We start from the raw sequence: 27,317 nt of genomic DNA on the forward strand, positions 1-27,317 counted from the left end.
TCCAGCAGAGGGTAGATTAGTAAAGGGGTGTGAGAGATTCTGAGTGTCCAGCAGAGGGCAGATTGGTAAAGGTGTGTGTGTGTGGGTGTGTGTGTGTGATTCTGACAGTGTCCAGCAGAGGGTAGATTAGTAAAAAACAAAAAAACTGCGGATGCTGGAAATCCAAAACAAAAACAGAATTACCTGGAAAAACTCAGCAGGTCTGGCAGCATCGGCGGAGAAGAAAAGAGTTGACGTTTCGAGTCCTCATGACCCTTCGACAGAACTTGCGTTCGAGTCCAAGAAAGAGTTGAAATATAAGCTGGTTTAAGGTGTGTGTGTGGGGGGGCGGAGAGATAGAGAGACAGAGAGGTGGTGGGGGGGTGTGGTTGTAGGGACAAACAAGCAGTGATAGAAGCAGATCATCAAAAGATGTCAATGACAATAGTACAATAGAACACATAGGTGTTAAAATTAAAGTTGGTGATATTATCTAAACGAATGTGCTAATTAAGAATGGATGGTAGGGCACTCAAGGTATAGCTCTAGTGGGGTTTTTTTTTATATAATGGAAATAGGTGGGAAAAGGAAAATCTTTATAATTTATTGGAAAAAAAAAGGGAAGGGGGAAACAGAAAGGGGGTGGGGATGGGGGAGGGAGCTCACGACCTAAAGTTGTTGAATTCAATATTCAGTCCGGAAGGCTGTAAAGTCCCTAGTCGGAAGATGTGTTGTTGTTCCTCCAGTTTGCGTTGGGCTTCACTGGAACAATGCAGCAAGCCAAGGACAGACATGTGGGCAAGAGAGTAGGGTGGAGTGTTGAAATGGCAAGCGACAGGGAGGTTTGGGTCATTCTTGCGGACAGACCGCAGGTGTTCTGCAAAGCGGTCGCCCAGATTACGTTTGGTGTCTCCAATGTAGAGGAGACCACATTGGGAGCAACGAATGCAGTAGACTAAGTTGGGGGAAATGCAAGTGAAATGCTGCTTCACTTGAAAGGAGTGTTTGGGTCCTTGGACGGTGAGGAGAGAGGAAGTGAAGGGGCAGGTGTTGCATCTTTTGCGTGGGCATGGGGTGGTGCCATAGGAGGGGGTTGAGGAGTAGGGGGTGATGGAGGAGTGGACCAGGGTGTCCCGGAGGGAGCGATCCCTACGGAATGCCGATAAGGGGGGTGAAGGGAAGATGTGTTTGGTGGTGGCATCACGCTGGAGTTGGCGGAAATGGCGGAGGATGATCCTTTGAATGCGGAGGCTGGTGGGGTGATAAGTGAGGACAAGGAGGACCCTATCATGTTTCTGGGAGGGAGGAGAAGGCGTGAGGGCGGATGCGCGGGAGATGGGCCGGACACGGTTGAGGGCCCTGTCAACGACCGTGGGTGGAAAACCTCGGTTAAAGAAGAAGGAGGACATGTCAGAGGAACTGTTTTTGAATGTAGCATCATGTTCCGATGATGCTACATTCAAAAACAGTTCCTCTGACATATCCTCCTTCTTCCTTAACCGAGGTTTTCCACCCACGGTCGTTGACAGGGCCCTCAACCATGTCTGGCCCATCTCCTGCGCATCCGCCCACACGCCTTCTCCTCCCTTCCAGAAACATGATAGGGTCCCCCTTGTCCTCACTTATCACCCCACCAGCCTCCGCATTCAAAGGATCATCCTCCGCCATTTCCGCCAACTCCAGCATGATGCCACCACCAAACACATCTTCCCTTCACCCCCCTTATCGGCATTCCGTAGGGATCGCTCCCTCCGGGACACCCTGGTCCACTCCTCCATCACCCCCTACTCCTCAACCCCCTCCTATGGCACCACCCCATGCCCACGCAAAAGATGCAACACCTGCCCCTTCACTTCCTCTCTCCTCACCAAGGACCCAAACACTCCTTTCAAGTGAAGCAGCATTTCACTTGCATTTCCCCCAACTTAGTCTACTGCATTCGTTGCTCCCAATGTGGTCTCCTCTACATTGGAGAGACCAAATGTAAACTGGGCGACCGCTTTGCAGAACAACTGCGGTCTGTCCGCAAGAATGACCCAAACCTCCCTGTCGCTTGCCATTTCAACACTCCACCCTGCTCTCTTGCCCACATGTCTGTCCTTGGCTTGCTGCATTGTTCCAATGAAGCCCAACGCAAACTGGAGGAACAACACCTCATCTTCTGACTAGGGACTTTACAGCCTTCCGGACTGAATATTGAATTCGACAACTTTAGGTCGTAAGCTCCCTCCCCCATCCCCACCCCCTTTCTGTTTCCCCCTTCCCTTTTTTTTTCCAATAAATTATAAAGATTTTCCTTTTCCCACCTATTTCCATTATATAAAAAAAACCCCACTAGAGCTATACCTTGAGCTACATCCATTCTTAATTAGCACATTCGTTTAGATAATATCACCAACTTTAATTTTAACACCTATGTGTTCTATTGTACTATTGTCATTGACATCTTTTGATGATCTGCTTCTATCACTGCTTGTTTGTCCCTACAACCACACCCCCCCACCACCACCTCTTTGTCTCTCTATCTCTCCGCCCCCCACACACACACCTTAAACCAGCTTATATTTCAACTCTTTCTTGGACTCGAACGCAAGTTCTGTCGAAGGGTCATGAGGACTCGAAACGTCAACTCTTTTCTTCTCCACCGATGCTGCCAGACCTGCTGAGTTTTTCCAGGTAATTCTGTTCTTGTTTTGGTAGATTAGTAAAGTTGTGTGTGTGATTCTGACAGTGTCCAGCAGAGGGTAGATTGGTAAAGGTGCGTGAGTGTGAGTGATTCTGAGAGTGTCCAGCAAAGGGTACATTGGTAAAGGTGTGTGAGTGTGAGTGCGTGATTCTGACAGTGTCATGCTGAGGGTAGATTGGTAAAGGTGTGCGTGTGTGTGTGTTTCTGAAAGTGTCCAGCAAAAGGTAGATTGGTTAAGCTGTGTGTGTGCGTGTGATTCTGACAGTGTCCAGCAAAAGGTAGATTGGTAAAGGTGTGTGTGAGATTCTGACAGTGTCCAGCAGAGGGTAGATTAGTAAAGGTGTGTGAGCGTGTGCGTGTCTGTGTGTTTGTGTTGTGTGTGTGTGTGTGTCTGTGTGTTTGTGTTGTGTGTGTGTGTGTTTGTGTGTGTGTGTGTGTTTGTGTTGTGTGTGTGTTTGTGTTTGTGTGTGTGTCAGATTCACAAGCTGAGGCAGTGGCACGATTAACTATAGGAACAGAACCCCCTGAATCCCCCTGTGCCCTCGGTCTGTTCCCCAGTCCCCACAATCATGGAGCTGGGAGCCAGCCTCGGTGTGTTCACTGTGTCCTGGGGTAGGCTGCCCTTGTTTGCCCAGAGCTGCTGTAAGGGAAACTCTCCCTGACCAATTCTGTTGGAGCTGGTACTGAGTTTCGGGAGGGGCAGGGTAATTAGGGGAGTGTGCATTTGGATTTCCACCTGGCTCGTCCCTCTCTTGGTGTCACTGTAACCTACAGGAGTGAAGACCTGCACCTGCGACATGGGAATGGTTTAAAAAGCCCTTCCTTTCAGTCCCTGCACTGACCCAGTGTGAATAGAGGCTGCCAGAGGTTAAGCAAACAACTCAATAAATAAATAAATTCTGCTTCATCTCAAACGACCGTGTTCCCAATGTTTGTTCCCCAGATGAAGAATCAGTGTGTGAGATGGAGGAAACTTTCCTGGAGGCGTCATTACATTAAAAACAACCCCCACCCTCCCTCCCATCGGGAATGAGAACTGCAGCCAGTGTCCACATTGCAGAGTCTGAAACAAACTCCCCCCCTCACACCCCAAACTACAACCTCCAGGCAATATCTCCAATGGGGAGAGAGGAGCAGGGGCCCTACAACCCTCCCTATCTCTGTAACCTCCTCCAGCTCCTACACCCCTCCCTATCTCTGTAACCTCCTCCAACCCCTACAACCCTCCCTATCTCTGTAACCTCATCCAGCCCCTACACCCCTCCCTATCTCTGTAACCTCCTCCAACCCCTACAACCCTCCCTATCTCTGTAACCTCATCCAGCCCCTACACCCCTCCCTATCTCTGTAAACGCCTCCAGCCCCTACACACCTCCCTATCTCTGTAACCTCCTCCAGCTCCTACACCCCTCCCTATCTCTGTAACCTCCTCCAACCCCTACAACCCTCCCTATCTCTGTAACCTCATCCAGCCCCTACACCCCTCCCTATCTCTGTAACCTCCTCCAGCCCCCTACACCCCTCCCTATCTCTGTAACCTCCTCCAGCCCCTACAACCCTTCCTAAATCTGTAAACTCCTCCAGCCCCTACACCCCTCCCTATCTCTGTAACCTCCTCCAGCAACTACACCCCTCCCTATCTCTGTAACCTCCTCCAGCACCTACAACCCTCCCTATCTCTGTAAGTTCCTCTAGCCCCTACAACCCTCCCTATCACTAACCTCCTCCAGCCCCTACAACCCTCCCAATCTCTGTAACCTCCTCCAGCCCCTACAACCCTCCCTACTCTGTAACCTCCTCCAGCCCCTACAACCCTCCCTACTCTGTAACCTCCTCCAGCCCCTACACCCCTCCCTATCTCTGTAACCTCCTCCAGCCCCTACACCCATCCCTATCTCTGTCACCTCCTCCAGCCCCTACACCCCTCCCTATCTCTGTAACCTCCTCCAGACTCTACAACCCTATCTCTGTAACCTCCTCCAGCTGTCCGAGTAGGTGGTCTTGTGTCAGGGTGTGAGAATGTCATGGGACGGTTTAGGATATTGAAACGTCCACTGGCTGCAGCTGCATATTCGTTCAGTCACTGGGTCAGTGAACGAGAGCTGGAGACGTGTTGAGATCCCATTGAGTCTTTCTAGTGGTTTCCAGTGTCTCTCCCTCCCTCTCTCCCCCCCTCCCACATTGGACATTGACGGTGACATGTGTCTCACACACTCTTCCATGTCTCTCGATGCCCCTTCCATTTCAATCAGGTCGCTGTGTGTCTGAGGCCACTTCTTTGTTCATAACGTTCCCTCCATGGGGTGGCCTTGGGTCCCACCCGCAAGTGTGGCAATGACTGATGACATCACTTCCTGGATACGGTGGCCATTTTTATTTGAGACCCTCCTGGAAGTGAACAGTTCTGGCGATGTCACTTCCTGGATACGGTGACCATTTTAATTTGGGTGCCAATTGGAACTGGCCACTTTTGACGACAACACTTCCTGCAAGCGTTGACCATTTTGATTGAAGTAGCACCGGCCACTTTTGACAAGGTCACTTCCTGGGCGCAGTGGCCAATGTGATTGGGGGAGCACCTGGAAGTGGCCATTTCTGATGATGTCACCTCCCAGACGCGACGGCCATTTCTAGTTGGGTGGCAAGTGGAAGTGGCCATTTTCGATGACATCGCCCTCTTGCATGCGGCGACCATTTTGACTGAGGTAGCACCAGGAAGTCGGCCTTTGGTCAGCTCCCCGTCCCCCTGCCCCTCCCCCCTCCTCCCCTCCCCGTCAGCAGAGCTGGGGTCAAAGCTCAGGGTTACAACGGCCACGACACAAGCAGAGTAAATAGAATCTCTCTCTTTATGGGAGGAATTGGAAATGTTAATGACAAACAAACAGCTGGAACCAGACGAGCCAGACCCCAGCAGCTATTCGACTACAGGAAGCCTCGCCAGACCAGGATACGGTGTCCCCCCAACCCACCCCCGCAGTCAGTATGTACAACATCCGCTCTGGTGTCCAGCGACAGAAACGATTGCTCCTTTCCCCAACCCCACACACACACACACACACACACACACACAACCCGCCACCCACATTCAGCGAGAGCACACCCACACATCAATGACATCGTCGCTCTCCATGTCATTCTCCTGCGGGGTGCTGCTCTCCGACAGCTCGGTGCCGTCAAAGTGGAAGGTCATCCGACAGCGCGGCAGCCCCATCCTCATCTTATAATCATCCATCAGCCTCTTCAGCGACTCAGCCTGTCGCGGGAGAGAGAGAACAGAGTGAGGGTGGCGACAGACTGGCCCTTAATCTGGGGGCTCGGGGCAGGGGAGAGTGGGGGGGAGCGGGGGGAGGTGGATATACAGAATAACAGATACCCCGGGAATTAGTTACAGACTGGAATCGAATGGAGGGGTTCGGGGTGGTTTATATATAGAATAACAGATACCCAGGAGTGAGTTACAGACTGGAATCTAATCGTGGGGTTCGGGGTGGTTTATATATAGAATAACAGATACCCGGGAGTGAGTTACAGACTGGAATCGAATGGAGGGGTTCAGGGTGGTTTATATATAGAATAACAGATACCCCGGGAGTGAGTTGCAGACTGGAATCTAATCGTGGGGTTCGGGGTGGTTTATATATAGAATAACAGATACCCGGGAGTGAGTTACAGACTGGAATCTAATCGTGGGGTTCAGGGTGGTTTATATACAGAATAACAGATACCCGGGAGTGAGTTACAGACTGGAATCTAATCGTGGGGTTCAGGGTGGTTTATATACAGAATAACAGATACCCGGGAGTGAGTTACAGACTGGAATTTAATCGAAGGGTACGGGGTGGTTTATATATAGAATAACAGATACCCGGGATTGAGTTACAGACTGGAATTTAATCGAAGGGTACGGGGTGGTTTATATATAGAATAACAGATACCCGGGATTGAGTTACAGACTGGAATCTACTTGATAACTGCAGAGTTATTTGAATTGTATTTATCTAGCTCAGGTAACTCAAGTCACACACTGAAATCGGCCTTCCAATACTTTTATACTAAATTGTTGTTCTTCTTTATAATTAATCCTCACAGTGTTATGATCACTCTTCCCTAGTCCCCTCCCCCGGAACCGCTTCATTGCCCAGGGTTGGATCTGGAACTGACTCCTCCCTCTTTGGAGAGGAGATTTGCTGCACAAAATTCTCCTGAAAACACTTCAGAAATTCCCCTCCACTGTCCCTCAAACCTGAAACACAACCACCCCAACCCCCACCTCCCCTTAAAGCAGTGCGGGGCGGGGTGGGGTTGGGGGGGGTGCAGATAGTGTGTTCGTCAGTCGCCCCCCTCCAGGCCTTCCCTTGCCCGGCATCATCTCATCCTGTCCCCACGTCCCACTTTCACACTGGCCCCACTCGGCCCTCTCCCCCAACACCACCCACAGCCCCTTGGCCCCATCCCTTAACTCCCCACCCACCCCCCCGCTGACCTTTCCAATGGTGATGAGCTGGAAGGAGCTCTTCTCCACTCCGCGCACTCGCAGGCAGATCCTGTCCTGACCCTCGACCAGCTGAGTGCGATATTCAGACATCACAAAGCAATCTGAAAAGAGAGTGCACAGTCAGCCCTGGGAGGGGTGCAAGTGTCCACCCACACGCGGGACAGCATCTCGGCTGAGTGTGTGTGTGTCTGTGCGCGGGACAGAGTGCGCGGGGCAGAGCGCGCGACACCGCGCGCGGGGGACAGAGCGCGGGAGAGAGGGACAGAGCGTGCGGGAAAGAGAGACACCGCGCGGGAGGGAGAGACACTGCGCGCGGGAGGGAGAGACACTGCGCGCGGGAGGGAGAGACACTGCGCGCGGGAGGGAGAGACACTGCGCGCGGGAGAGTGTGTGTGTGAGAGTGACGGTGCGTGTGAGAGAGAGCGCAGAGTGCATGAGAGAGCGAGCGACTGTGAATGTGTGTGTGTGTGTGTGAGAGAGCGACTGTGCGTGTGTGAGATAGCGACTGCGTGTGTGAGACGGCGACTGTGTGTGTGAGAGAGCGACTGTGCGTGTGTGAGACGGCGACTGTGTGTGTGAGAGAGCGACTGTGTGTGTGTGACGGCGACTGTGTGTGTGAGACGGCGACTGTGTGTGAGAGAGCGACTGTGCGTGTGTGAGACGGTGACTGTGTGTGTGTGAGACGGCAACTGTGTGTGTGTGAGAGAGCGACTGTGTGTGTGTGAGACGGCGACTGTGTGTGTGAGAGTGTGTGTGTGAGAGAGACGTCGACTGTGTGTGAGAGAGTGTGTGTGTGTGTGAGACAGCGACTGTGTGAGACGGCGACTGTGTGAGTGAGAGCGACTGTGCGTGTGTGAGACGGCGACTGTGCGTGTGAGAGAGCGACTGTGCGTGTGTGAGAGAGCGACTGTGCGTGTGTGAGAGAGCGACTGTGCGTGTGTGAGACGGCGACTGTGTGTGAGAGAGCGACTGCGTGTGTGTGTGAGCGACTGCGTGTGTGAGACGGCGACTGTGCGTGTGAGACGGCGACTGTGCGTGTGAGACGGCGACTGTGCGTGTGAGACGGCGACTGTGCGTGTGAGACGGCGACTGTGTGTGTGTGAGAGAGCGACTGTGTGTGTGAGAGAGCGACTGTGTGTGTGTGAGAGCGCGACTGTGTGTGTGAGAGAGCGACTGTGTGTGTGTGAGAGAGCGACTGTGCGTGTGTGAGATGGCGACTGTGCGTGAGAGTGACTGCGTGTGTGAGACAGCGACTGTGAGTGAGAGCGACTGTGCGTGTGTGAGACGGCGACTGTGCGTGTGAGAGAGCGACTGTGCGTGTGTGAGAGAGCGACTGTGCGTGTGTGAGAGAGCGACTGTGCGTGTGTGAGAGAGCGACTGTGCGTGTGTGAGACGGCGACTGCGTGTGTGAGACGGCGACTGTGTGTGAGAGAGCGACTGTGTGAGAGAGCGAATGCGTGTGTGAGACGGCGACTGTGCGTGTGAGAGGGCGACTGTGTGTGTGAGAGGGCGACTGTGTGTGTGAGAGAGCGACTGTGTGTGTGAAAGAGCGACCGTGTGTGTGTGAGAGAGCGACTGTGTGTGTGTGAGAGAGCGACTGTGTGTGTGTGAGAGAGCGACTGTGTGTGTGTGAGACGGCGACTGTGTGTGTGAGAGTGTGTGTGTGAGAGAGACGTCGACTGTGTGTGAGAGAGAGTGTGTGTGTGTGTGAGACAGCGACTGTGTGAGACGGCGACTGTGTGAGTGAGAGCGACTGTGCGTGTGTGAGACGGCGACTGTGCGTGTGAGAGAGCGACTGTGCGTGTGTGAGAGAGCGACTGTGCGTGTGTGAGAGAGCGACTGTGCGTGTGTGAGACGGCGACTGTGTGTGAGAGAGCGACTGTGTGTGTGTGTGAGCGACTGCGTGTGTGAGACGGCGACTGTGTGTGTGAGACGGCGACTGTGCGTGTGAGACGGCGACTGTGCGTGTGAGACGGCGACTGTGTGTGTGTGAGAGAGCGACTGTGTGTGTGTGAGAGAGCGACTGTGTGAGAGAGCGACTGTGTGTGTGTGAGAGCGCGACTGTGTGTGTGAGAGAGCGACTGTGTGTGTGTGAGAGAGCGACTGTGCGTGTGTGAGACGGCGACTGTGCGTGAGAGTGACTGCGTGTGTGAGACAGCGACTGTGAGTGAGAGCGACTGTGCGTGTGTGAGACGGCGACTGTGCGTGTGAGAGAGCGACTGTGCGTGTGTGAGAGAGCGACTGTGCGTGTGTGAGAGAGCGACTGTGCGTGTGTGAGAGAGCGACTGTGCGTGTGTGAGAGAGCGACTGTGCGTGTGTGAGACGGCGACTGCGTGTGTGAGACGGCGACTGTGTGTGAGAGAGCGACTGTGTGAGAGAGCGAATGCGTGTGTGAGACGGCGACTGTGCGTGTGAGAGGGCGACTGTGTGTGTGAGAGAGCGACTGTGTGTGTGTGAGAGAGCGACTGTGTGTGTGAAAGAGCGACTGTGTGTGTGTGAGAGAGCGACTGTGTGTGTGTGAGAGAGCGACTGTGTGTGTGTGAGAGAGCGACTGTGCGTTTGTGAGACAGCGACTGTGCGTGTGAGAGTGACTGCGTGTGAGAGCGACTGTGCGTGTGAGAGAGCGACTGTGCGTGTGTGAGAGAGCGACTGTGCGTGTGTGAGACGGCGACTGTGTGTGAGAGAGCGACTGTGTGTGTGTGTGAGCGACTGCGTGTGTGAGACGGCGACTGTGCATGTGTGAGACGGCGACTGTGTGTGTGTGAGAGAGCGACTGTGTGTGTGTGAGAGAGCAACTGTGCGTGTGTGAGACGGCGACTGTGTGTGAGAGAGCGACTGAGAGAGCGACTGCGTGTGTGAGACGGCGACTGTGCATGTGTGAGGGCGACTGTGCGTGTGAGAGAGAGCGACTGTGTGTGTGTGAGAGAGCAACTGTGTGTGTGTGAGAGAGCGACTGTGTGTGTGAGAGCGACTGTGTGTGTGTGTGAGAGAGCGACTGTGCATGTGTGAGAGAGCGACTGTGTGTGTGTGAGAGAGCGACTGTGCATGTGTGAGAGAGCGACTGTGCATGTGTGAGAGAGCGACTGTGTGAAAGCGACTGCGTGTGTGTGACTCTGCATGTGTGAGAGCGACTGTGCGTGTGTGAGTGACTGTGCGTGTGTGAGAGCGACTGTGCGTGTGTGAGAGCGACTGTGCGTGCGTGTGAGAGCGACTGCGTGTGAGAGAGCGACTGTGCGTGTGTGAGAGCGACTGCGTGTGAGAGTGACTGTGTGTGTGAGAGTGACTGTGCGTGTGTGAGAGCGACTGTGCGTGTGTGAGAGCGACTGTGCGTGTGTGAGAGTGACTGTGCGTGTGTGAGAGCGACTGTGCGTGTGTGTGAGAGCGACTGTGCGTGTGTGTGAGAGCGACTGCGTGTGAGAGAGCGACTGTGTGTGTGTGAGAGAGCGACTGTGCATGTGAGAGCGACTGTGCATGTGAGAGTGACTGTGTGTGTGTGAGAGTGACTGTGCGTGTGTGAGAGCGACTGTGCGTGTGTGAGAGAGCGACTGTGTTTGTGCGTGAGAGCGACTGTGTGCGTGAGAGCGACTGTGCATGTGTGAGAGAGCGACTGTGCGTGAGAGAGAGCGACTGTGCGTGTGTGAGAGAGCGACTGTGCGTGTGTGAGAGAGCGACTGTGCGTGTGTGAGAGAGCGACTGTGCGTGTGTGAGAGTGACTGTGTGTGAGTGACTGCGTGTGTGTGAGAGAGCGACTGTGCGTGTGAGAGAGCAACTGTGTGTGTGTGTGTGACTGCGTGTGTGAGAGAGCGACTGTGCATGTGTGAGAGAGCGACTGTGCATGTGTGAGAGAGCGACTGTGCATGTGAGAGAGCGACTGTGCATGTGTGAGAGCGACTGTGCATGTGTGAGAGAGCGACTGTGCATGTGTGAGAGAGCGACTGTGCATGTGTGAGAGAGCGACTGTGCATGTGTGAGAGAGCGACTGTGCATGTGTGAGAGCGACTGCGTGTGTGAGAGAGCGACTGTGCATGTGAGAGTGACTGTGTGTGAGTGACTGAGTGTGTGTGAGAGTGACTGAGTGTGTGTGAGAGTGACTGTGTGTGTGAGAGAGTGACTGTGTGTGAGAGAGTGACTGTGTGTGAGAGAGTGACTGTGTGTGAGAGAGTGACTGTGTGTGTGAGAGCGACTGCGTGTGAGAGCGACTGTGCGTGTGTGAGCGACTGTGCGTGTGTGAGAGCGACTGTGCGTGTGTGTGAGAGCGACTGTGCGTGTGAGAGCGCGACTGTGCGTGTGTGTGAGCGACTGTGCGTATGTGAGAGAGCGACTGTGTGCGTGAGAGCGACTGTGCGTGTGTGAGAAAGCGACTGTGCGTGTGAGAGAACGAATGTGCGTGTGTGAGAGCCACTGTGCATGTGTGAGAGTGACTGTGCGTGTGTGAGAGTGACTGCGTGTGTGTGAGAGAGCGACTGTGCGTGAGAGCGACTATGCGTGAGAGCGACTATGCGTGAGAGCGACTGTGCGTGTGAGAGAGCAACTGTGTGTGTGACTGCGTGTGTGAGAGAGCGACTGTGCGTGTGAGAGAGCGACTGTGCGTGTGTGAGAGCGACTGTGCGTGTATGAGAGCAACTGTGCGTGTGAGAGCGACTGTGCGTGTGTGAGAGAGCGACTGTGTGTGTGTGAGAGAGAGACTGTGTGTGTGTGAGAGCGACTGTGTGTGTGTGAGTGACTGTGTGTGAGAGAGTGACTGTGTGTGTGAGAGAGCGACTGTGTGTGTGTGAGAGCGACTGTGCGTGTGTGAGTGACTGTGCGTGTGTGAGAGCGACTGTGCGTGAAAGCGACTGTGTGTGTGAAAGAGCAACTGTATGTGTGAGAGCGACTGTGTTTGTGCGTGAGAGCGACTGTGTGTGTGTGTGTGTGAGTGACTGCGTGTGTGAGAGAGCGACTGTGCGTGTGTGAGAGCGACTGTGTGTGTGTGACTGTGTGTGTGTGACTGTGAGAGAGAGAGCAACTGTGTGTGTGTGACTGTGCATGTGTGAGAGCGACTGTGCGTGTGAGAGAGTGACTGTGTGTGAGAGAGCGACTGTGCGTGTGTGCGAGCGACTGTGTGTGTGTGGGAGAAAGCGACTGTGCGTGTGTGAGAGCGAATGTGCGTGTGAGAGAGCGACTGTGCGTGTGAGAGAGCGACTGTGCGTGTGTGAGAGCGACTGTGCGTGTGTGAGAGCGACTGTGCGTGTGTGAGAGCGACTGTGCGTGTGTGAGAGCAACTGTGCGTGTGAGAGCGACTGTGCGTGTGAGAGCGACTGTGCGTGTGAGAGCGACTGTGCGTGTGTGAGAGCGACTGTGCGTGTGTGTGAGCGACTGTGCGTGTGTGTGAGCGACTGTGCGTGTGTGTGAGCGACTGTGCGTGTGTGTGAGCGACTGTGCGTGTGTGAGAGCGACTGTGCGTGTGTGAGAGCGACTGTGCGTGTGTGAGAGAGCGACTGTGCGTGTGTGAGAGCGACTGTGCGTGTGTGAGAGAGCGACTGTGCGTGTGTGAGAGAGCGACTGCGTGTGTGAGAGAGCGACTGTGCGTGAGAGCGACTTTGCATGTGTGTGTGAGTGTGTGTGTGTAAGAGAGCGACTGCGTGTGTGAGAGAGCGACTGTGCGTATATGTGAGAGCAACTGTGCGTGTGTCAGAGAGTGACTGTGTGTGTGAGAAGGACTGTGCATGTGTGAGAAGGACTGTGCATGTGTGAGAAGGACTGTGCATGTGTGAGAAGGACTGTGCATGTGTGAGAGAGCGACTGTTTGTGTGTGAGAGTGACTGCGTGTGAGAGAGCGACTGTGTGCGTGTGTGAGAGAGTGACTGTGCGTGTGTGAGAGCGACTGTGTGTGTGTGCGTGTGAGAGCGACTGTGTGTGTATGAGAGTGACTGCGTGTGAGAGAGCGACTGTGTGTGAGAGAGTGACTGTGTGTGAGAGCGAAGGCGTGTGAGAGCGACTGTGCGTGTGTGAGCGACTGTGCGTGTGTGAGAGCGACTGTGCGTGTGTGTGAGAGCGACTGTGCGTGTGAGAGCGCGACTGTGCGTGTGTGTGAGAGCGACTGTGCGTATGTGAGAGAGCGACTGTGTGCGTGAGAGCGACTGTGCGTGTGTGAGAAAGCGACTGTGCGTGTGAGAGAACGAATGTGCGTGTGTGAGAGCCACTGTGCATGTGTGAGAGTGACTGTGCGTGTGTGAGAGTGACTGCGTGTGTGTGAGAGAGCGACTGTGCGTGAGAGCGACTGTGCGTGAGAGCGACTATGCGTGAGAGCGACTGTGCGTGTGAGAGAGCAACTGTGTGTGTGACTGCGTGTGTGAGAGAGCGACTGTGCGTGTGAGAGAGCGACTGTGCGTGTGTGAGAGCGACTGTGCGTGTATGAGAGCAACTGTGCGTGTGAGAGCGACTGTGCGTGTGTGAGAGAGCGACTGTGTGTGTGTGAGAGAGCGACTGTGTGTGTGTGAGAGCGACTGTGTGTGTGTGACTGTGTGTGTGAGAGAGTGACTGTGTGTGTGAGAGAGCGACTGTGTGTGTGTGAGAGCGACTGTGCGTGTGTGAGTGACTGTGCGTGTGTGAGAGCGACTGTGCGTGAAAGCGACTGTGTGTGTGAAAGAGCAACTGTATGTGTGAGAGCGACTGTGTTTGTGCGTGAGAGCGACTGTGTGTGTGTGTGTGTGTGAGTGACTGCGTGTGTGAGAGAGCGACTGTGCGTGTGTGAGAGCGACTGTGTGTGTGTGACTGTGTGTGTGTGACTGTGAGAGAGAGAGCAACTGTGTGTGTGTGACTGTGCATGTGTGAGAGCGACTGTGCGTGTGAGAGAGTGACTGTGTGTGAGAGAGCGACTGTGCGTGTGTGCGAGCGACTGTGTGTGTGGGAGAAAGCGACTGTGCGTGTGTGAGAGCGAATGTGCGTGTGAGAGAGCGACTGTGCGTGTGAGAGAGCGACTGTGCGTGTGTGAGAGCGACTGTGCGTGTGTGAGAGCGACTGTGCGTGTGTGAGAGCGACTGTGCGTGTGAGAGCGACTGTGCGTGTGAGAGCGACTGTGCGTGTGTGAGAGAGCAACTGTGCGTGTGTGTGAGCGACTGTGCGTGTGTGTGAGCGACTGTGCGTGTGTGTGAGCGACTGTGCGTGTGTGAGAGCGACTGTGCGTGTGTGAGAGAGCGACTGTGCGTGTGTGAGAGAGCGACTGTGCGTGTGTGAGAGCGACTGTGCGTGTGTGAGAGAGCGACTGTGCGTGTGTGAGAGAGTGACTGTGCGTGTGTGAGAGAGCGACTGTGCGTGAGAGCGACTTTGCATGTGTGTGTGAGTGTGTGTGTGTAAGAGAGCGACTGCGTGTGTGAGAGAGCGACTGTGCGTATATGTGAGAGCAACTGTGCGTGTGTCAGAGAGTGACTGTGTGTGTGAGAAGGACTGTGCGTGTGTGAGAAGGACTGTGCATGTGTGAGAAGGACTGTGCATGTGTGAGAAGGACTGTGCATGTGTGAGAGAGCGACTGTGTGTGTGTGAGTGACTGCGTGTGAGAGAGCGACTGTGTGCGTGTGTGAGAGAGTGACTGTGCGTGTGTGAGAGCGACTGTGTGTGAGTGTGCGTGTGAGAGCGACTGTGTGTGTATGAGAGTGACTGCGTGTGAGAGAGCGACTGTGTGTGAGAGCGACTGTGCGTGTGTGAGCGACTGTGTGTGTGTGAGCGACTGTGTATGTGTGAGAGCGACTGTGTGTGTGTGTGACTGTGCGTGTGTGAGAGAGCGACTGTGTGTGTGACTGCGTGTGTGAGTGACTGTGTGTGAGTGACTGTGTGTGAGAGAGCGACTGCGTGTGTGTGTGAGAGAGCGACTGTGCGTGTGTGTGAGAGCGACTGCGTGAGAGTGAATGTGTGTGTGAGAGAGCGACTGTGTGTGAGAGCGCGCGACTATGTGTGCGTTTGAGAGAGCGTGACTGTGCGTGTGAGAGAGTGCGACTGTGTGTGCGTGTGTGAGAGCGCGACTGTGTGTGTGTGAGAGAGTGCGAGCGCCAGTGAGTGTGTGCCATAATGACAAGGCCGAGGTCCGAGCCTCGAGCTTTCTGGCTGTTCAGAGGCAGCATAAATAATTGAAATCACAAATTCCTCGCCCTCGCGGTGAGTCACAGCCCTCGCCCTCGCGGTGAGTCACAGCCCTCGCGGTGAGTGACAGCCCTCGCGGTGAGTGACGGCCCTCACGGTGAGTCACAGCCCTCGCCCTCGCGGTGAATCACAGCCCTCGCCCTCGCGGTGAGTCACGGCCCTCGCGGTGAGTGACGGCCCTCGCGGTGAGTGACGGCCCTCGCGGTGAGTCACAGCCCTCGCCCTCGCGGTGAATCACAGCACTCGCCCTCGCGGTGACAGCCCTCGCCCTCGCGGTGAGTGACGGACCTCGCCCTCGCGGTGAGTGACAGCCCTCGCCCTCGCGGTGAGTGACGGACCTCGCCCTCGCGGTGAGTCACGGCCCTCGCCCTCCCGGTGAGTGACGGCCCTCGCCCTCGCGGTGAGTCACAGCCCTCGCCCTCGCGGTGACAGCCCTCATCCTCGCGGTGAGTGACGGCCCTCGCCCTCACGGTGAGTGACGGCCCTCGCCCTCGCGGTGAGTGACGGCCCTCGCCCTCGCGGTGACAGCCCTCGCCCTCGCGGTAAGTGACGGCCCTCGCCCTCGCGGTGAGTCACGGCCCTCGCCCTCGCGGTGAGTGACGGCCCTCGCCCTCGCGGTGAGTCACAGCCCTCGCCCTCACGGTGACAGCCCTCGCCCTCGCGGTGAGTCACGGCCCTCGCCCTCGCGGTGAGTCACGGCCCTCGCCCTCGCGGTGAGTCACGGCCCTCGCCCTCGCGGTGAGTCACGGCCCTCGCCCTCGCGGTGAGTCACGGCCCTCGCCCTCGCGGTGAGTCACGGCCCTCGCCCTCGCGGTGAGTCACGGCCCTCGCCCTCGCGGTGAGTCACGGCCCTCGCCCTCGCGGTGAGTCACGGCCCTCGCCCTCGCGGTGAGTCACGGCCCTCGCCCTCGCGGTGAGTCACGGCCCTCGCCCTCGCGGTGAGTCACGGCCCTCGCCCTCGCGGTGAGTCACGGCCCTCGCCCTCGCGGTGAGTCACGGCCCTGGCCCTCGCGGTGAGTCACGGCCCTGGCCCTCGCGGTGAGTCACGGCCCTGGCCCTCGCGGTGAGTCACGGCCCTGGCCCTCGCGGTGAGTCACGGCCCTGGCCCTCGCGGTGAGTCACGGCCCTGGCCCTCGCGGTGAGTCACGGCCCTGGCCCTCGCGGTGAGTCACGGCCCTGGCCCTCGCGGTGAGTCACGGCCCTCGCCCTCGCGGTGAGTCACGGCCCTCGCCCTCGCGGTGAGTCACGGCCCTCGCCCTCGCGGTGAGTCACGGCCCTCGCCCTCGCGGTGAGTCACGGCCCTCGCCCTCGCGGTGAGTCACGGCCCTCGCCCTCGCGGTGAGTCACAGCCCTTGCGGTGACAGCCCTCGCCCTCGCGGTGAGTCACGGCCCTCGCCCTCGCGGTGATTCACGGCCCTCGCCCTCGCTGTGAGTCACAGCCCTCGCCCTCGCTGTGAGTCACAGCCCTCGCCCTCGCTGTGAGTCACAGCCCTCGCCCTCGCTGTGAGTCACAGCCCTCGCCCTCGCGGTGAGTCACAGCCCTCGCCCTCGCGGTGAGTCACAGCCCTCGCCCTCGCGGTGAGTCACAGCCCTCGCCCTCGCGGTGAGTCACAGCCCTCGCCCTCGCGGTGAGTCACAGCCCTCGCCCTCGCGGTGAGTCACAGCCCTCGCCCTCGCGGTGAGTCACAGCCCTCGCGGTGAGTCACAGCCCTCGCCCTCGCGGTGAGTCACAGCCCTCGCGGTGAGTCACGGCCCTCGCCCTCGCGGTGAGTCACAGCCCTCGCCCTCGCGGTGAGTCACGGCCCTCGCCATCGCGGTGAGTGACGGCCTCACAGCCTTGGGCCCGATGTATCGACTCACCGAGAATGTCGGCCACACTGATGTTCTGAGACTCTGGTGTCTCTGAACTCGACACCTCCGCATCCTTCAGGAGAAGCAGTACTCGAGCAGCATCCACTTCCAGTCTGTCTGCTACGTAGTCTATCACCTTCTGCAGAGGGTCCGTCTGAGATAGGGTGGGTGGGGAGAGAGCAGAGAGGGGGGGGAGAGCAGAGAGGGGGGGGGAGAGCAGAGAGGGGGGGGGGAGAGCAGAGAGGGGGGGGAGAGAGCAGAGAGGGGGAGAGCAGAGAGGGGGAGAGCAGAGAGGGGGGGAGAGCAGAGAGGGGGGGGAGAGCAGAGGGGGGGGGGAGAGCAGAGAGGGGGCGAGAGCAGAGAGGGGAGGAGAGCAGAGAGGGGGGAGAGCAGAGAGGGGGGGAGAGCAGAGAGGGGGGGAGAGCAGAGAGGGGGGAGAGCAGAGAGGGGGGGAGAGCAGAGAGGGGGGGAGAGCATAGAGGGGGGGAGAGCATAGAGGGGGGGAGAGCAGAGAGGGGGGGAGAGCAGAGAGGGGGGGAGAGCAGAGAGGGGGGAGAGCAGAGAGGGGGCGAGAGCAGAGAGGGGGGGAGAGCAGAGAGGGGGGGAGAGCAGAGAGGGGGGGAGAGCAGAGAGGGGAGGAGAGCAGAGAGGGGGGAGAGCAGAGAGGGGGGGAGAGCAGAGAGGGGAGGAGAGCAGAGAGGGCGGGAGAGCAGAGAGGGGGGAGAGCAGAGAGGGGGGGAGAGCAGAGAGGGGGGAGAGCAGAGAGGGGGGAGAGCAGAGAGGGGGGAGAGCAGAGGGGGGGGGGAGAGCAGAGAGGGGGCGAGAGCAGAGAGGGGGCGAGAGCAGAGAGGGGAGGAGAGCAGAGAGGGGGGAGAGCAGAGAGGGGGGGAGAGCAGAGAGGGGGGGAGAGCAGAGAGGGGGGGAGAGCATAGAGGGGGGAGAGCAGAGAGGGGGGGAGAGCAGAGAGGGGGGAGAGCAGAGAGGGGGGGAGAGCAGAGAGGGGGGGAGAGCATAGAGGGGGGGAGAGCATAGAGGGGGGGAGAGCAGAGAGGGGGGGAGAGCAGAGAGGGGGGGAGAGCAGAGAGGGGGGGAGAGCAGAGAGGGGGGGAGAGCAGAGAGGGGGGGAGAGCAGAGAGGGGGGGAGAGCAGAGAGGGGGGAGAGCAGAGAGGGGGGGAGAGCAGAGAGGGGAGGAGAGCAGAGAGGGGGGGAGAGCAGAGAGGGGGGGAGAGCAGAGAGGGGGGGAGAGCAGAGAGGGGGAATGGGGGGGCAGAATGGAGAAGGTGGTGAGAACGGGGAGAGGGGGGGAGGAGGGGAGGGGGAGCAGAGAGGTGGAGGTGGGAAAAGAGGAAGCAAAGGGGCATAGAGAGAAGCAGGGGAGAGAGGGAGAGACGAGAGGTGGAGAGTGGGATGTCGGGTGCATTGTTAGATACAGAACAAGATTCAGTCCCAGGCAGTCACCAGGATCATCACAGGGCAGCCTGGGGAGAGCGGGGAGGAGGGATTAGTTTGGAGATTGATACAGGGCTGTGGGGAAAGCGGGGCAGTGGGATTAGTTTGGGGATTGATACAGGGCTGTGGGGAGAGATCGGGGCAATGGGATTAGTTTAGGGATTGATACAGGGCTAGGGGAGAGAGCGGGGCAATGGGATTAGTTTGGGATGGATACAGGGCTATGGGGAGAGAGCGGGGCAGTGGGATTAGTTTGGAGATTGATACAGGGCTATGGGAAGACAGCGGGGCAGTGGGATTAGTTTGGGGCTTGATACAGTGCTATGGGGAGAGATCGGGGCATTGGGATTAGTTTGGGATGGATACAGGGCTATGGGGAGAAAGCAGGGCAGTGGGATTAGTTTGGGGATTGATACAGGGCTATGGGGAGAGAGCGGGGCAGTGGGATTAGTTTGGGGATTGATACAGGGCTATGGGGAGAGAGCGGGGCAGTGGGATTAATTTGGGATTGATACAGGGCTATGGGGAGAGAGCGGGGCAGTGGGATTAGTTTGGGGATTTATACAGGGCTATGGGGAGAGAGCGGCGCACTGGGATTAGTTTGGGGATTGATACTGGGCTATGGGGAGAGAGCGGGGCAGTGGGATTAGTTTGGGGATTGATACTGGGCTATGGGGAGAGAGTGGGACAGTGGGATTAGTTTGGGGATTGATACAGGGCTATGGGGAGAGAGCGGGGCAGTGGGATTAGTTTGGGGATTGATACAGGGCTATGGGGAGAGAGCGAGGCAGTGGGATTAGTATGGGGATTGATACAGGGCTATGGGGAGAAAGCAGGGCAGTGGGATTAGTTTGGGTATTGATACAGGGCTATGGGGAGAGATCGGGGCATTGGGATTAGTTTGGGATGGATACAGGGCTATGGGGAGAAAGCAGGGCAGTGGGATTAGTTTGGGGATTGATACAGGGCTATGGGGAGAGATCGGGGCAGTGGGATTAGTTTGGGATGGATACAGGGCTATGGGGAGAGAGCGGGGCAGTGGGATTAGTTTGGGGATTGATACAGGGCTATGGTGAGAGAGTGGGGCAGTGGGATTAGTTTGGGGATTGATTGCTGGGCTATGGGGAGAGAGCAGGGCAGTGGGAATAGTTTGGGGATTGATACAGGGCTGTGGGTGAGTGCGGTGCAGTGGGATTAGTTTGGGGATTGATACAGGGCTATGGGGAGAGCGAGGGGAAGTGGGATTAGTTTGGGGATTGATACAAGGCTGTGGGGGAGAGTGGGACAGTGGGATTAGTTTGGGATTGATACAGGGCTATGGGGAGAGTTCGCGACATTGGGATTAGTTTGGGATGGATACAGGGCTATGGGGAGAGAGCGGGGCAGTGGGATTAGTTTGGGGATTGATACAGGGCTATGGGGAGAGAGCGGGGCAGTGGGATTAGTTTGCGGATTAATACAGAGCTATGGGGAGAGAGCGGGGCAGTGGGATTAGTTTGGGGATTGATGCAGGGCTATGGGGAGAGAGTGGGGCAGTGGGATTAGTTTGGGGATTAATACAGAGCTATGGGGAGAGAGCGGGGGATTGGGATTAGTTTGGGATGGATACAGGGCTATGGGGAGAGAGTGGGGCAGTGGGACTAGTTTAGGATTGATACAGGGCTATGGGGAGAGAGTAGGGCATTGAGATTAGTTTGGCGATTGATACAGGGCTATGGGGAGAAAGCAGGGCAGTGGGATTAGACTGGGGATTGATACAGGGCTATGGGGAGAGATCGGGGCAATGGGATTAGTTTAGGGATTGATACAGGGCTAGGGGGAGCGAGCGGGGCAATGGGATTAGTTTGGGATGGATACAGGGCTATGGGGAGAAAGCAGGGCAGTGGGATTAGTTTGGGGATTGATACAGGGCTATGGGGAGAGATCGGGGCAGTGGGATTAGTTTGGGATGGATACAGGGCTATGGGGAGAGAGCGGGGCAGTGGGATTAGTTTGGGGATTGATACAGGGCTATGGTGAGAGAGTGGGGCAGTGGGATTAGTTTGGGGATTGATTGCTGGGCTATGGGGAGAGAGCAGGGCAGTGGGAATAGTTTGGGGATTGATACAGGGCTGTGGGTGAGTGCGGTGCAGTGGGATTAGTTTGGGGATTGATACAGGGCTATGGGGAGAGCGAGGGGAAGTGGGATTAGTTTGGGGATTGATACAAGGCTGTGGGGGAGAGTGGGACAGTGGGATTAGTTTGGGATTGATACAGGGCTATGGGGAGAGTTCGCGACATTGGGATTAGTTTGGGATGGATACAGGGCTATGGGGAGAGAGCGGGGCAGTGGGATTAGTTTGGGGATTGATACAGGGCTATGGGGAGAGAGCGGGGCAGTGGGATTAGTTTGCGGATTAATACAGAGCTATGGGGAGAGAGCGGGGCAGTGGGATTAGTTTGGGGATTGATGCAGGGCTATGGGGAGAGAGTGGGGCAGTGGGATTAGTTTGGGGATTAATACAGAGCTATGGGGAGAGAGCGGGGGATTGGGATTAGTTTGGGATGGATACAGGGCTATGGGGAGAGAGTGGGGCAGTGGGACTAGTTTAGGATTGATACAGGGCTATGGGGAGAGAGTAGGGCATTGAGATTAGTTTGGCGATTGATACAGGGCTATGGGGAGAAAGCAGGGCAGTGGGATTAGACTGGGGATTGATACAGGGCTATGGGGAGAGATCGGGGCAATGGGATTAGTTTAGGGATTGATACAGGGCTAGGGGGAGCGAGCGGGGCAATGGGATTAGTTTGGGATGGATAGAGGGCTATGGGGAGACAGCAGGGCAGTGGGATTAGTTTGGAGATTGATACAGGGCTATGGGGAGACAGCGGGGCAGTGGGATTAGTTTGGGTATTGATACAGGGCTATGGGGAGAGAGCGGGGCAGTGGGATTGGTTTGGGGATTGATACAGGGCTATGGGGAGAGAGCGGGGCAGTGGGATTAGTTTGGGATTGATACAGGGCTATGGGGAGAGAGCGGGGCAGTGGGATTAGTTTGGGGATGGATACAGGGCTATGGGGAGAGAGCGGGGCAGTGGGATTAGTTTGGGGATTGATACAGGGCTATGGGGAGAGAGCGGAGTACTGGGATTAGTTTGGGGATTGATACAGGGCTATGGGGAGAGAGCGGGGCAGTGGGATTAGTTTGGGGATTGATACAGGGCTATGGGGAGAGAGCGGCGCACTGGGATTAGTTTGGGGATTGATACAGGGCTATGGGGAGAGAGCGGGGCAGTGGGATTAGTTTGGGGATTGATACAGGGCTACGTGGAGAGAGCGGGGCAGTGGGATTAGTTTGGGGATTGATACAGGGCTATGGGGAGAGAGCGGGGCAGTGGGATTAGTTTGGGGATTGATACAGGGCTATGGGGAGAGAGCGGGGCAGTGGGATTAGTTTGGGGATTGATACAGGGCTATGGGGAGAGAGCGGGGCAGTGGGATTAGTTTGGGGATTGATACTGGGCTATGGGGAGAGAGTGGGACAGTGGGATTAGTTTGGGGATTGATACAGGGCTATGGGGAGAGAGCGGGGCAGTGGGAATAGTTTGGGGATTGATACAGGACCATGGGGAGACACCCGGGTAGTGGGATTAGTTTGGGGATTGATACAGGGCTATGGGGAGAGAGAGGGGCAGTGGGATTAGTTTGGGGATTGATACAGGGCTATGTGGAGAGAGCGGGGCAGTGGGATTAGTTTGGGGATTGATACAGGGCTATGGGGAGAGAGCGGGGCAGTGGGATTAGTTTGGGGATTGATAAAGGGCTATGGGGAGGGAGCGGGGCAGTGGGATTAGTATGGGGATTGATACAGGGCTATGGGGAGAAAGCAGGGCAGTGGGATTAGTTTGGGTATTGATACAGGGCTATGGGGAGAGATCGGGGCATTGGGATTAGTTTGGGATGGATACAGGGCTATGGGGAGAAAGCAGGGCAGTGGGATAAGTTTGGGGATTGATACAGGGCTATGGGGAGAGATCGGGGCAGTGGGATTAGTTTGGGATGGATACAGGGCTATGGGGAGAGAGCGGGGCAGTGGGATTAGTTTGGGGATTGATACAGGGCTATGGTGAGAGAGTGGGGCAGTGGGATTAGTTTGGGGATTGATTGCTGGGCTATGGGGAGAGAGCAGGGCAGTGGGAATAGTTTGGGGACTGATACAGGGCTATGGGGAGAGCGAGGGGAAGTGGGATTAGTTTGGGGATTGATACAAGGCTGTGGGGGAGAGTGGGACAGTGGGATTAGTTTGGGATTGATACAGGGCTATGGGGAGAGTTCGCGACATTGGGATTAGTTTGGGATGGATACAGGGCTATGGGGAGAGAGCGGGGCAGTGGGATTAGTTTGGGGATTGATACAGGGCTATGGGGAGAGAGCGGGGCATTGGGATTAGTTTGCGGATTAATACAGAGCTATGGGGAGAGAGCGGGGCAGTGGGATTAGTTTGGGGATTGATGCAGGGCTATGGGGAGAGAGTGGGGCAGTGGGATTAGTTTGGGGATTAATACAGAGCTATGGGGAGAGAGCGGGGGATTGGGATTAGTTTGGGATGGATACAGGGCTATGGGGAGAGAGCGGGGCAGTGGGACTAGTTTAGGATTGATACAGGGCTATGGGGAGAGAGTAGGGCATTGAGATTAGTTTGGCGATTGATACAGGGTTATGGGGAGAAAGCAGGGCAGTGGGATTAGTCTGGGGATTGATACAGGGCTATGGGGAGAGATCGGGATAATGGGATTAGTTTAGGGATTGATACAGGGCTAGGGGGAGCGAGCGGGGCAATGGGATTAGTTTGGGATGGATAGAGGGCTATGGGGAGACAGCGGGGCAGTGGGATTAGTTTGGAGATTGATACAGGGCTATGGGGAGACAGCGGGGCAGTGGGATTAGTTTGGGGCTTGATACAGGGCTATGGGGAGAAATCGGGGCATTGGGATTAGTTTGGGATGGATACAGGGCTATGGGGAGAAAGCAGGGCAGTGGGATTAGTTTGGGGATTGATACAGGGCTATGGGGAGAGAGTGCGGCAGTGGGATTAGTTTGGGGATTGATACAGGGCTATGGGGAGAGAGCGGGGCAGTGGGATTAGTTTGGCGATTGATACAGGGCTATGGGGAGAGAGTGGGGCAGTGGGATTAGTTTGGGGATTGATACAGGGCTATGGGGAGAGAGCGGGGCAGTGGGATTAATTTGGGATTGATACAGGGCTATGGGGAGAGAGCGGGGCAGTGGGATTAGTTTGGCGATTGATACAGGGCTATGGGGAGAGAGTGGGGCAGTGGGATTAGTTTGGGGATTGATACAGGGCTATGGGGAGAGAGCGGGGCAGTGGGATTAATTTGGGATTGATACAGGGCTATGGGGAGAGAGCGGGGCAGTGGGATTAGTTTGGGGATTGATACAGGGCTATGGGGAGAGAGCGGCGCACTGGGATTAGTTTGGGGATTGATACAGGGCTATGGGGAGAGAGCGGGACAGTGGGATTAGTTTGGGGATTGATACAGGGCTACGTGGAGAGAGCAGGGCAGTGGGATTAGTTTGGGGATTGATACAGGGCTATGGGGAGAGAGCGGGGCAGTGGGATTAGTTTGGGGATTGATACAGGGCTATGGGGAGAGAGCGGGGCAGTGGGATTAGTTTGGGGATTGATACAGGGCTATGGGGAGGGAGCGGGGCAGTGGGATTAGTTTGGGGATTGATACAGGGCTATGGGGAGAAAGCAGGGCAGTGGGATTAGTTTGGGTATTGATACAGGGCTATGGGGAGAGAGCGGGGCAGTGGGATTAGTTTGGGGATTGATACAGGGCTATGGTGAGAGAGTGGGGCAGTGGGATTAGTTTGGGGATTGATTGCTGGGCTATGGGGAGAGAGCAGGGCAGTGGGAATAGGTTGGGGATTGATACAGGGCTATGGGGAGAGCGAGGGGAAGTGGGATTAGTTTGGGGATTGATACAAGGCTGTGGGGGAGAGCGGGACAGTGGGATTAGTTTAGGATTGATACAGGGCTATGGGGAGAGAGTAGGGCATTCAGGTTAGTTTGGGATTGATACAGGGCTATGGGGAGAGATAGGGGCATTGGGATTAGTTTGGGATGGATACAGGGCTATGGGGAGAGAGTGGGGCAGTGGGATAAGTTTGGGGATTGATACAGGGCAATGGGGAGACAGCGGGGCAGTGGGATTAGTTTGGAGATTGATACAGGGCTATGGGGAGACAGCGGGGCAGTGGGATTAGTTTGGGGATTGATACAGGGCTATGGGGAGAGAGCGGGACAGTGGGATTAGTTTGGGGCTTGATACAGGGCTATGGGGAGAGAGTTGGGCATTGACATTAGTTTGGGATTGATACAGGGCTATCGAAAGAGAGCGGGGCAGTGGGATTAGTTTGGAGACTGATACAGGGCTATGGGGTGTGATTGGGGCATTGGGATTAGTTTGGGATGGATACAGGGCTATGGGGAGAGAGCGGGGCAGTGGGATTATTTTGGGGATTGTTACTGGGCTATGGGGAGAGAGCAGGGCAGTGGGATTAGTTTGGGGATTGATAAAGGGCTATGGGGAGAGAGCGGGGCAGTGGGATTCATTTGGGGATTGATACAAGGCTATGGGGAGAGAGTGGGGCAGTGGGATTAGTTTGGGGATTGATACAGGGCTATGGGGAGAGAGAAGGGCAGTGGGATTAGTTTGGGGATTGATACAGGGCTGTGGGTGAGTGCGGTGCAGTGGGATTAGTTTGGGGATTGATACAGGGCTATGGGGAGAGACCGGGACAGTGGGATTAGTTTGGGATTGATACAGGGCTATGGGGAGAGATCGGGGCATTGGGATTAGTTTGGGATGGATACAGGGCTATGGGTAGAGAGCAGGGCAGTGGGATTAGTTTGGGGATTGATACAGGGCTATGGGGAGAGAGCGGGTCAGTGGGATTAGTTTGGGGATTGATACAGGGCTATGGGGAGAGAGTGGGACATTGAGATTAGTTTGGGATTGATACAGGGCAATGGAAACAGAGCGGAGCAGTGGGATTAGTTTGGGATAATTCAGGGCTATGGGGAGAGATTGGGTCAGTGGGATTAGTTTGGGGATTGATACAGGGCTATGGGGGGAGAGTGGGGCAGTGGGATTAGTTTGGGTATTGATACAAGGCTGTGGGGAGAGCGCGGGGCAGTGGGAATAGTTTGGGATTGATACAGGGCTATGGGGAGAGAGCAGGGCAATGAGATTAGTTTCGGGGATCGACACAGGGCTCTGGGGAGAGCGCGGGGCAGTGGGATTAGTTTGGGGATTGATACAGGGCAATGGGGAGAGAGCGGGGCAGTGGGATTAGTTTGCGATTGATACTGGGCTATGGGGAGAGAGTGGGACAGTGGAATAGTTTGGGATTGATACAGGGCTATGGGGAGAGAGCGGAGCAGTGGGATTAGTTTGGGATTGATACAGGGCTATGGGGAGAGAGCGGGGCAGTGGGATTAGTTTGGTGAATGATACAGGGCTATGGGGAGAGATAGGAGCAGTGGGATTAATTTGGGGATTGATACTGGGCTATGGGGAGAGAGCGGGGCAGCGGGATTAGTTTGGGGATTGATACAGGGCTGTGGGGGAGAGCGGGACAGTGGGATTAGTTTAGGATTGATACAGGGCTATGGGGAGAGAGTTGGGCATTGAGATTAGTTTGGGATGGATACAGGGCTATGGGGAGAGAGCGGGGCAGTGCGATTAGTTTGGGGATTGATACAGGGCTATGGGGAGAGAGCGGGGCAGTGGGATTAGCTTGGAGATTGATACAGGGCTATGGGGAAAGAGTGCGGCAGTGGGATTAGTTTGGGGATTAATACAGAGCTATGGGGAGAGAGCGGGGGATTGGGATTAGTTTGGGATGGATACAGGGCTATGGGGAGAGAGCGGGGCAGTGGGACTAGTTTAGGATTGATACAGGGCTATGGGGAGAGAGTTGGGCATTGAGATTAGTTTGGGAATTGATATAGGGCTGTGGGGGAGAGCGGGACAGTGGGATTAGTTTAGGATTGATACAGGGCTATGGGGAGAGAGTAGGGCATTGAGATTAGTTTGGGATTCATACAGGGCTATGGGGAGAGATCGGGGTATTGGGATTAGTTTGGGATGGATACAGGGCTAAGGGGAGAGTGCGGGGCAGTGGGATTAGTTTGGGGATTGATACAGGGTATGGGGAGAGAGCGGGGCAGTGGGATTAGTTTGGGGATTGATACAGGGCTGTGGGGGAGAGCGGGACAGTGGGACTAGTTTAGGATTGATACAGGGCTATGGGGAGAGAGTTGGGCATTGAGATTAGTTTGGGGATTGATACAGGGCTGTGGGGGAGAGCGGGACAGTGGGATTAGTTTAGGATTGATACAGGGCTATGAGGAGATAGTTGGGCATTGAGATTAGTTTGGGATTGATACAGGGCTATGGGGAGAGATCGGGGCATTGGGATTAGTTTGGGATGGATCCAGGGCTATGGGGAGAGAGCGGGACAGTGGGATTAGTTTGGGGATTGATACAGGGCTATGGGGAGAGAGCGGGGCAGTGGGACTAGTTTGGAGATTGATACAGGGCTATGGGGAGAGAGCGGGGCAGTGGGATTAGTTTGGGGATTGATACAGGGCTATGGGGAGAGATAGGGGCAGTGGGATTAGTTTGGGGTTTGATACAGGACCATGGGGAGACACCCGGGTAGTGGGATT

General features: G+C 56.0%; 1 protein-coding gene across 1 annotated transcript in view; it reads right to left on the minus strand.

The window, feature by feature from the left end:
• Positions 1–5,493: 5,493 nt before the first annotated feature.
• LOC121274845 (nuclear factor of activated T cells 2 interacting protein) overlaps positions 5,494–27,317 on the minus strand; it is a 300,955-nt gene continuing 279,131 nt past the window's right edge. The window contains exons 7-9 of the mRNA XM_041182216.1: positions 17,136–17,280; positions 7,149–7,261; positions 5,494–5,918 (exon numbers count right to left, since the gene is read on the minus strand). Coding sequence (XP_041038150.1) covers positions 5,751–5,918; positions 7,149–7,261; positions 17,136–17,280 — 426 coding nt within the window. The 3' untranslated portion in view covers positions 5,494–5,750. The remainder of the gene's footprint in view (positions 5,919–7,148; positions 7,262–17,135; positions 17,281–27,317) is intronic.

The sequence above is a fragment of the Carcharodon carcharias genome (genome assembly GCF_017639515.1).
Source record: "Carcharodon carcharias isolate sCarCar2 chromosome 38 unlocalized genomic scaffold, sCarCar2.pri SUPER_38_unloc_8, whole genome shotgun sequence".
NCBI classification, from domain to species: Eukaryota; Metazoa; Chordata; class Chondrichthyes; order Lamniformes; family Lamnidae; genus Carcharodon; species Carcharodon carcharias.